Source organism: Nematolebias whitei, chromosome 1, assembly GCF_014905685.2.
Source record: "Nematolebias whitei isolate Nwh7 chromosome 1, NemWhi1, whole genome shotgun sequence".
NCBI lineage: Eukaryota > Metazoa > Chordata > Actinopteri > Cyprinodontiformes > Rivulidae > Nematolebias > Nematolebias whitei.
The window spans coordinates 65,383,616-65,394,462 of NC_056498.1; the positions used below are offsets into that span (position 1 = coordinate 65,383,616).

The 10,847-nt window shown below is 37.7% G+C and overlaps 1 protein-coding gene across 1 annotated transcript in view; it reads right to left on the bottom strand.

The window, feature by feature from the left end:
* Positions 1 to 10,847, bottom strand: part of kcnma1a (potassium large conductance calcium-activated channel, subfamily M, alpha member 1a) — a gene marked incomplete in the record, with an annotated part of 198,584 nt that overhangs the window by 87,631 nt on the left and 100,106 nt on the right. The window contains 1 exon segment of the mRNA XM_037680098.1: positions 10,255 to 10,316. Within this exon segment, the coding sequence (XP_037536026.1) occupies positions 10,255 to 10,316 (62 nt within the window).

The window sequence follows — 10,847 nt, forward strand, 5'->3', positions numbered from 1 at the left end:
ATGTATGTATGTATGTATGTATGTATGTATGTATGTATGTATGTATGGATGGATGGATGCATGGATGGATGCATGGATGGATGCATGGATGGATGCATGGATGGATGCATGGATGGATGGACAGATGGTACTTCCAATCCCTCGTTTGCTCTGCAACAGGGGACAACAAAAGGCTAGATAAATGCTAAAAGTTGCAGAAAAGCAGCAAATAACTAAAAATAGCACAAGACAAAAATAGATCAGGTCTCCTGAAACACATTTTTAAAAAATATTCTTTTTAGACAACTGAAGAAATCTCCAAGTATTTTTTCAAGGGAAACTGAAGATAAATAAAAGTAAAAGTGTAGAAGTAACTACAGTAAGACTAAAAGTCATATGCTAAATTAGCTGAAAGTTTTGTTTGAAAGGCTAAAATAGCTTAAATAATGCAGAAGTAGTTGCACCAAATAAGTAGAAAAACAAAAACAGGAACTTATGGTTATAAAACATCTTGACAATGTTGGACAAGAAAAGCATCCAGTGTGTTTTTAAAAACAACATTGTGCTTTTTTGCTTTGTTGATTTGGTCCACTTTCTTTGTTCTTCACATTTCTGTCTATTTTGTGCTTTGGGATTTTTCATTAGGAAGTACAGGAGATGAACCCTTGAAGCTCTTGGTCTAGGTTTGTAATAAAGTTTATTAAGGTATGTTAGAAGGTGACTTTTATGTTTAAGAGTTTGTCTAGAAATAGCCACAAAGAGCAGCATTATGAGACAAATAAAACTTTTAAAAATGACTGTTGCTCAAAGTCATGATAGCAATGCAATTTTAAATAGCAAGAATTATTTTTACAAAAAAAACAAACTTGAACAAACCTGTGCATAAATAAACTGTCAGTTTCTTCCATGTTTTTATTTTATTTGACTTACTTGTACATATTTAATTGTACTTCATACTTCTTTCTGAAATAAACAGAATGCTGTCATCTCATTAGGATGATACTTCTGACCAACAATACTTTACTGTTACTACATATGATTATCGCATTAGGACACGTTATTAATAAAAGAAAAATAATTTAAAAAAGCATTGTTAATAGCACTTTCAGGTCATATTTAGGTAACAAAATGAATAACATTGAACTTTGCAGTTCAGACAGAAGGGCTAACTTGCAAGATGGACAGATTTGTTTTAACTTTCCTAAAATGATCAGACTAAAATCCATCTTAAGGCACAGTTTGGCTCAATCAGTCCATCTACTGACAGCTGTAGGTCAGGTTCAAACAACGTAACTCCCAACGAGCGTTTCAAACAGACATCTTCTTTATTGTCACATCTGCTCCAATTAGCATTTATACCTTTGTATAAAGATGTACTAATTAGGGTCACAGCTACTGTACATTCAGCAAGTACACTACACTAAAACTTTATCTTATTAATAAGTAAAGCCATTGTCAAAAACTAAAATCACCTCCATGTGACATGCTAAGCTGCAAGAATTAACAGTTTGATTGTTAAAAATGTAAAAAAAAAAAAATAGTTATTTACATTCCAATAAAGGCAAAGAAACCTGGAAATGTTCAGGGTTAACAGAAAGTGTAGGAAACTTGATCATTTATATTTTGTTTTTGTTTTATTTTTAAGTTCATGCCTGGTATTTTTTCACACAGAACCACCAATAAACGAGTAAACCAAGTCCTAACAGTGTTTTTTTATATATATAACATGATGAAATTTTGAAACTTGTAATGGGACATATATCTGTGATATGTTATCCATAAATTAAACGGATTCTTTCATTTTTCTGGACTGAATAATATCGTGCATTGAAATTAAAATGTAACGTGAGACGTTAATTTTCTTTGACCCATCAAATGAATGCGGTCATTTATTAACAGAATCAAAGTTTAACATCAAACATTTACATTAATTTGGCAAAATTGAAAATAACAACAGCTTAATTAATTAGCTTTACAGTCAGGAAAACCATACGGCCATGATTTTCCTTTGCTTCACAACAGACATTTCTGAAAATATCTGGAATGATTTCTAGCGAGATAGAAGAGTTTAAAGATGGAAATGAAGTTTAAGTTGAGAGAGATGGGTGAGGGAATTTGTCTGTTATAACCAGAACAACACGCTCCTTCTGGACCCAGCTTAACCAACGGTACACTTTGCGGTTGAAGATCGACTCTTTTACCTTGGCAGAGGATAATTCCGACTTCGGTGTAGAGTTGCCTTCAAACGCTCTCCAGCGTCTCCGTAAGGATAGTAGGGAACCGTTCGGAGTCGTGAGATCATCCCAGAACAGACATTTCATAGTTCCTCTGAACTTCTCTCGTTCAGCTTAGTTGCTTTTTCTCCAGCATTCTGCATTCCAGCATTCTGAACTCTGCTGCTCTCGGAACTAACTCACGGCATTCTCTCTGCATTCTTCTCCCCTGAACTAGGAGGTGTTAAACCTTTTAAAGAGGTCACTTCCGGTTCATTTGAGAACTTCCTGATTGGTCGATTGACCAAACAGGGGTGTGTTTTAGTGATGTAAGAGGTTATTAAAAGTCAAGGGAAAACGATTAGATTGTTTAAGAACAGACAGAAGATTGTTATGAAGAACCGAGACTTCGTGGAGTCAATTCTCTAATATCTTTCTGTAAAAGTTAAACATGACATTTCTTTTCCAGTAAACTTGCAGTTGACCGAAACTTGACCTTTGACCAACTTACACTGGTGTCTTAGACAGAAGATCAAGAAAAAATGAATAATTACTCTGTAACAGACCTTAACTTGACTTCTACTTTGAACGAGGATTAAAAAATCACTAATACTGTTTCACAGTTGATTTAAAATGAGTAGTTCACTTCAACATTTAAAAATGGTTTGAACTAAACACACTTTGATTATCAAAACATTTGTAAAATAGTAATGATAATAAAAAAGAGAGTGTTCTTTCAATTGATCAGTGCAGGACACTTAGGAAGTCTCTGGATTAACTTAATCTTGTGTTTCTGGACTCAAATCAATGAAATACAGTTCTTGTCCCAGGAAGGCCCTCAAGGCCAGATTTGACCTGAGGCTTAGTTCACTACAAACTTTTATGTGGGAGCTGTACAACATTTTTCTTCTGCAGGATAAGTACTGACAGGAAACATTTTTCACTTCTGTCCTCAAAAGGTTCATAAATACATTTACCAGCTGACTGAGCTATTTTTGTTTGTTTGCTCCGAATTAACGACAATGAGTTAATCCAGTCACATCACTAGTGTCAAGTATTCTTTCAATCTGCTTCTTTCTGCACAGCCTGGACAACTTCCCAGATGCTTCTGTGCAACAAAACATCTGGGACAGCCAATGACTCAGAGGTTCCTTCAGTAAAAGCAGTGCTATGATGTTTCATAAACGCTCCTCATCTTTGATTATGATGTTGACATCTAAAGGTTTTTTTTCCTGGTTATTAACACCAATACAGAGACTGAGGCATTCTGAGCACAACATCCAAGTACTGTCAACACCAAAAGATGGAGACATCCTTTTACTGGCTGGCCTTCATTGACCCAAAGTCTACCAAGCATGTCTCACTCCTTTGCCATATTTCTCACCTTACCCCATTAATTAGTCATTCAGCACTGTTTCTATTTTCAGTGCTGTCACTGATCGCTCACTAATGATAGAGTTACAGGTGTGAGCTGCAGCATGCAAGGCCTCTACAGAGACACAAGCATGCACAGGTTGTTGTGCAAGTTAACGTGACTGTGCAAAAGTATGCACACGTACACGCTCACGCACGAGTCTGCATGTATGGCACAGTGGGACTGAGAGAGGAGAAATAGAAACAGAAGTGGAGCAGGAACAAGGGCATCCCTTTGAGAGCAGCCAGCAGAGACTTTGTCCTACATTCCCCCTTTGTTTCATGGGAGCACAGAGGAGGAAAAAGAAGGGATGAAGGAGAGAGGATGAGCCGAGGCATTAAAGCAGATTCAGAAGTGGGTGGTAAAGGATGCAGTATCTTCCCATTGAAAACTGTGAAAATAGCATTGGTTTGGCAACTGAAGTGCACTGCAGAGAACACTGGTGTCTTTTTGTATGTTAAAGTGTTGTGATTAGAAACCACTGTGCGAAAACACACGGACGTCATTTTACTGATGATGCATTTACATTCATTCAAAGAGCAGCCCACTGACAAACTTGCTCAGTGCTCAACAAGGAGGGCATCGAAATAACAATTTTCCTCTTTCCAACTGTGCCTATCTGTTTTGACAGGGGTGTGCAATGCTTTACCCTGTGAGGAAAGCCCAAATACAGAAATATGGAAGTACAAAAAACATCTCCTGGGAGACCGGAGACGATTTTCCTGTAAGGTGCTTTTTCTTAAACACTTTTCCATAGAGTATATAAAGCACATAAATGTGTGTGTGTGTCCATGCTTTTCAGAGACTGCCTTACATCATTAACTATGTTTACATGGACATAAGTAATCGGATTAAACGGCCATTCAGAATCAAAACGTGTCATGTAAATGCCCCTTTCGGATTATTCTTTGTTGATTCAGCTCGATCTGAATGAATTTGTAATCAGAATGAGACGTGTGGTTTATGCCGATTCATAATCAGAATGATGTGCATCTGTTCATCTTATTAGGATCGTGGAAAATTGACCTGACTGCGCATGTGCAACATATGTCTACCTCACGTATTTCCACCTGGCTAGATGCTTATATGTTGGGGAAGCAAAATTGGTTGATGAGCAACACAACATTTCTACTAGAAACTTTGAAAGAGCTCAAAATTGTCTGTATTACCTGTAGCTCAGTCAGGGAGAGCAGTAACGTCTCCACCGTTATTAAAACCTGTCGCGGGTCCATTTTGGGCGCTCAGGTTTGTTTACGTTCATCACGGAAGTAGAACTTCTTCTTCGTCGTTTTTTTTTTTAAGGAGTTTACCACTCTGCACATGTCAGTACTTCTATTCTGAATAAAAGCCCGCTGCATGTAAACGCTCATCGTGATTGGACTGTGCCCATGTAAACAATACATTTGGATTATTTAATCCGAATACATTTCAATCGGATCAAAGAATTTTGCACATGTAAACATAGCTGCTGAAATATATCAAAAATCAAAAAAAAATAATGTCAATCAATTATTTTCTACAATTGTCTTCCTTTTCTGTAACCACAGGAACTGATTTGTACACTTTCCCATTAGAGTTGCCTTTATTTTGTTTAAAAGACAGTTTAAAAGGGATGTTCACTTTCCTTGGTCAAAATGGCAGAATGGGAGAAAAGTTGTAAAGCAAACCATTGAACTTGAATGGCTCTGGAGTGTGCGCCTTCAATGATCAGCAGCGAGATTGCTTCCATTAAAAGTGCAACGTATAAATCTGTGTTTATTGATTTGTGTGTCATTAACATTTAATAGCGAGGAGGCTGGGTGGAGAGAAGGTCATCTGTAGAGCATTGTTAATACACGAGCAGCAGGTGGAAAGGTGTCAGACATTGTACTTCAGAAAAGTGACCAAATCCATACTCAGATTTAGTCCTAATACTATATATATATATATATATATATATATATATAATTTTTTATTTTACAGGAAACAATTAGCCATCATGTAGCTAATTGAGTTGATCACATCAAACACTTCAACTACTGTGGGGTATAAAAAGCTACAAGGCAAGCTTTGGACCGTTGGTCTGAACCTGCTCTGGTGGGCTGATCGGTCACACACCCCACACCCACACCCCCAGAGAATGTGCACAAGCTAATGACAAGCCTGAGCTAATCACAATGATGATGGGCCTTGGCTAAATGGGAGCACAAAAAGATCTGGGCAATGCCTCCAGGAGGTCTACTCACACAGAAATACACCAAGATATCCAGAGAAGAAATGATAGAGAGGGGAAACTGGACTTCTACAATCAAACCAAATAGATCTTTAATCTATTTTACGTTTCTGACTCTGCACGGGAAATGGTGAGACATGGAACATTTCTGCATAAATTGTTTTCAACCTTGGCGGTAGTTACTGGTAGTAGCTTTTCAGATGACTAGATATGCTGACATCCTGAAGCAGTGTATCTTTTTATTGATAATTATCAAGGTCAATAACTGAATCACATAGGCTATTTTGAATCTCTGATGACTTGACTATGAAAAATAGATTAAAACTTTTAGAAGATGCAAAATTGTGCCTTGATTCCAACTTTTTGATTAAAAAAGGCCACAGGCAAAAGGAGAGCAAAATGGGGCAATGAGAAAATACAAAAAGAAAAGCAGTGATATGGGGGAGGGAGTCACATTTTTTATTTTATTTTATTTATCCTGGGGTATAAATTTGTGACTGAATTTATGCCAGGAATAATTTTTTCATCGGTGCTAAGAGATAAGGCTGAACATGCTGAATTGCTATTTAGATTTACTTCTTTGAACATTTTATACAGTATCTTGTGGTTTTTCAGACTCCTTTCCCTCAAGCACATAATTTCACAGTTAACAGATTCCAAATTAAAGTGAAAACAAGTCACAGATTCTTGCCTTTACTTCAAAATAATAACTTTTACAGCTTTGAAAAGGAATGAATATGATGACAAAGTATCACCCAGTCTCCTGTGGTCAATATGCTGTGGTTCCTTTTCCAATAAACCCTTCATAACTTCAGGCTCTGCAGTAAATTTAAGGTTCCATTTGGTAAATCAATTATATGAGAAATAAAGTAATGAAAAAAGCATTGTTTTTTTTTTTTTTTGTGGAAACCATTTCTAATAATTCACGTCTCGGCTGTTCAGATTACGTGCAATATCCAGCAGGCCTTCCCTAGATTTTATCTTCAAATGGTGTTCCTATTGAGTTTGTCGATTCCTACAAATATTTGGGCATCTTGGTCGAGTCGCATCTCTCTTTTAAGCTCCACGTCGAAAATTTGGTAAAGAAACTGAAAGTTAAACTGGGTTTCTTTTTCAGAAATAGATCCAGTTTAACTCTGAATGCTAGGAAACACCTTGTAACTGCTACTTTTCTCCCCTCCATTTACTACGGTGACGTTATTTACATGAACGTCCCTAAAATGAGTGCTTGCAATCATTGAAGATGTTGAGACACTGCAATCAACAAGATGTTGGATGCAGTCTATCACGGTGCGCTAAGACTCATAACCAGCTGTAACTATCGTACCCATCACTGTACACTGTATTTACTGGTTAACTGGTCATCATTAACTTCCCGTAGACTCTCTCACTGGTACATTTTCATCTTTAAATCACTTCTTGGTCTGTTGCCTTCATATATTTCAATTCAGTTTATTTATATAGCACCGTATCACAACAAAATTGTCTCAGGGCACTTTACAGGAACATTCAAATACATAGAAAAGCCAATTAGTAAAGTTCTCTAAGGAAACAAACAACATCTGAGTTGAATGAAAGGGTGATTAACAGGCTTTTTTCCAAACATAAGGAAGTAATTAAACCACTGAGTCTAATTTGTTAGAGCAGAGAAACAACTAAAACATGCAGGATGGTGTTCCTCGAGGACCAGGGTTTGGAACCAATGGTTTAAAATATTTTTTTGCTGATAGACAGCATTGACAGGAAAAGGGCTACTACAGCAACATTAATTAAAGACACAGGTAGAAAGGTACTGTAGTTGGTTTGTCATCTGGATAGAGAAAATATAATAAGCAAACTTGGTGGTGGAATAGTAAAGAGCAGAAAATTATCCTGACGAAGAGGTTAGTCAAGAAGAAATGGGGCAGTGAGAGGACTGAAGACATTAGGAAGCTAGACTTAGACCAAAAGGTGACTATTTGTAAGCAGCAGTATGGTCTCGTGCCAAGAAGGATAACCACAGATGCCATCTTTGCTTTGAGGATGCTGAAGAAGTACAGAGAGGGTCAGAAAGAACGCCATTGTGGCTTTGTAAATTTAGAAAAAGCATATGACAGTGTGCCGAAGGAAGAAGTGAGGTACTGAAATCTGGAGTGGCAGAGAAGTATGTTAGACTGGTACAGGACATGTATGAGGACAGCAGGACAGTGACGAGAGGTGTAGGAGTGACAGATAGCTTCAAGGTGAAGGTGGGATTGCATCGAGGATCGGCTCTGAGACCCTTCTTGTTTGATCTAGAAATGAATAAGGTCAGACAAGAATCCCCATGGACTAGAATGTTTGCAGATGACGTGATTTGAGGTGAGAACATGGAACAAGTGGAAGAGAACTTGGAGAGATGTAAGTATGCACTTGAAAGACAAGGAACAATAGTCAAATGTAGTAAACACACATAGTCCATGCATGTACATGAGAGGGAGGTCAGTAGAACAGTAAAACTACAAAGAGCAGAGGTCACAAAGGTGCAGGACTTGGTGTACTTGGGGTAGACTGTTCATGAAAACAGGGAGTGTGGTAAAGAGGTGAAGAAGACAGTCCAGGCAGGATGGAGTGGATAGAGAAATGTTTCATGAGTGATCTGTGGCAAAAGGGTGTCTGCAAAGATCAAAAGAAAGGTTTACAAGACAGTGGTGAGACCAGCTATGTTGTATGGTCTGGTGACAGTGGCATTGACAAGAAGACAGGAGAAAGAACTGGAAGTGGCAGAAATGAAGATGTTGAGGTTCTCCTTAGGTGTGACAAGGATGGAGAAGATTCAAAATGAGATAATCAGAGGTAGAGTTGCATTCGGGCCTAAAAAATCCGACCCGGCCTGGCCCAAACCCGTAGAATTTTTTCCGAACCCAGCCCAAAACTGACCAATTAACAGCGATTACAGGCCCGAACCCCCACCCCCCAACAAAAAAAACCCTTTTCTTTTATTAAACTTTTACTGGTTTTGTAAGCAAAATCAGTTTGACATGATTTAAAAACATATTTCAAAGAAATGAAGATTTCTTGTTTATTAACAAGAGTCAGCAGATTATTATAGTTATTATAATATTATAGTTATTATAGTTATTAACAGTCAGTGGATGCGCATAGCTGATGATCCAAATTGGGCTGTCGGTCACGTGAGTTCGCTGACGCAGTGGTTGAGTCCAGTTAAGCTTCAGGTGGGTCACTGGCACTGTGATCTGGACCTTTTTTTTTAAACCTCTTTCAACTAACCGGTCAGCGCGGTCAAATGGCCGCGCGCAGCTGGTGATCCAAATTTGATCGTCAGCCACTTGTGTCCATTGATGCAATCAAAAGCCCAACACCGACCCACCCATCCAACACATTATTTTGTTATTTTGTTAGCTGTAATGTTATTACAGCTAAAGGCGCGGGCCCAGGTTAGAAATGACAGATCTAATCAGAGGCACAGCACTGTTTGAAGAACTGGGAGATAAAAGTTACGAGAGGCCAGGCTGAGATGGTTTGGACATATCCAGAGGAGGGGCAGTGGATAGAAGGATGTTAGAAATGCAGCTGATGGGAAATAGACAAAAAGGAAAGCCAAAGAAGATATACGTATATGGATGCAGTTAGAGAGGATATGGAGGTAGTTGGAGTGAGGATAGAGTGAAAAGAAGGGTTACTTTCTATGGAGACCCCTAAAGAGGGAACAACTGGAGAAAGACTGTAATTTTTATATCATACTATCATTTATGTGAATTAAGCTGAGTAAAACTCTGTTTGGTGCTGCAGTGTCCCTATTCTCAACACTGTGGTACACTCTGCTAATTCAAAAAAAGACCAGAGAGAATCCTAAAATACCAGCTATTCCTTTAACTACCTGAAGAGAGGCAAGCTGGCATAGAAGTTGCTGCAATGGCTATGGGAGCATCGCCAGACCTGCAATCTGTCTCTGGGTGACTGCCAGCTACAAATTCACAAAAACTGACAATATTCTGAGTCCTGTGCTCACACACACAGCAGCCTTTACAACACAAAGGCTAAGTGTCACTGCTTCCAAGGTAAATGATAGGCCTCCCACTGACAAATCCTTAGATCTGTGTTTGTTTGAGTTCATATAATATGTGCCTATCGCTTCTTAAAAGCTAATGATGAAATGTAAACATGCATTTAGACACACATAGGTATGTAGATCTTTTGTATCCTTTTTTATATTGTTATGGAATTGTTTTGTACTTTTTTTAAATGAATAAACTATATACCATACCATACCATGTATCATCAAAATAAAGTATAAAAGCTAATCTCATAATAATAATAATAATAATAATAACAATAACAATAATACAAGGTATAAGTATAAGGTACTTTAACGTCTAATAATAGAAATGTTATTACAGCTACTAATTACCCAACTTCAGCTTTGATGTCAGCTTATATGTCACATTGATACTTACTCTGAGGAGTCTATAAAGTATATTCCAAGGGCTCCGATGCTGAGTGCAAAAACTAACACCACCTGAGGAAAGAAGGAAAGGAGAAAAAAACACTTTAATTCTCAGGGTGGCATAAATAATCAAATTATGCCTAATGTACTGAATAATAAAGCTGGAGCTGCAGTGGATACAATAGGAACGATTAGTTACATTATACGAGCATCAAATATAAAAAAAAAAAACATGCACTACAATATGAACGCGCCTTATTTGTCAGTAGATACATCATTATTGAATAAAGTTAATGTAAAGGCAACCTAGCACAATAAGACACAATAAAAAAGACCCACATTTGTAAGATCCATTGATAGGAAATGAAGCAACAATGTATGTTTAAAGTTGTGGACATTGCCTATTCAAATGTGCTGAAGCACATTTGTCAAGTGTTGCCATGTAATTATATGCTACTAAGTGGAGCCATTTGCACTGTATAAAATGTAACCACACTGGACAGTCCGTTTAGTATTTCTCCATGCCTTATAGAGTAACATGAGCTAAAGAGCAGCACAGTGGTGGTGGTACCTGAAGCCAGCATTTTAACTGAATGTAAAATA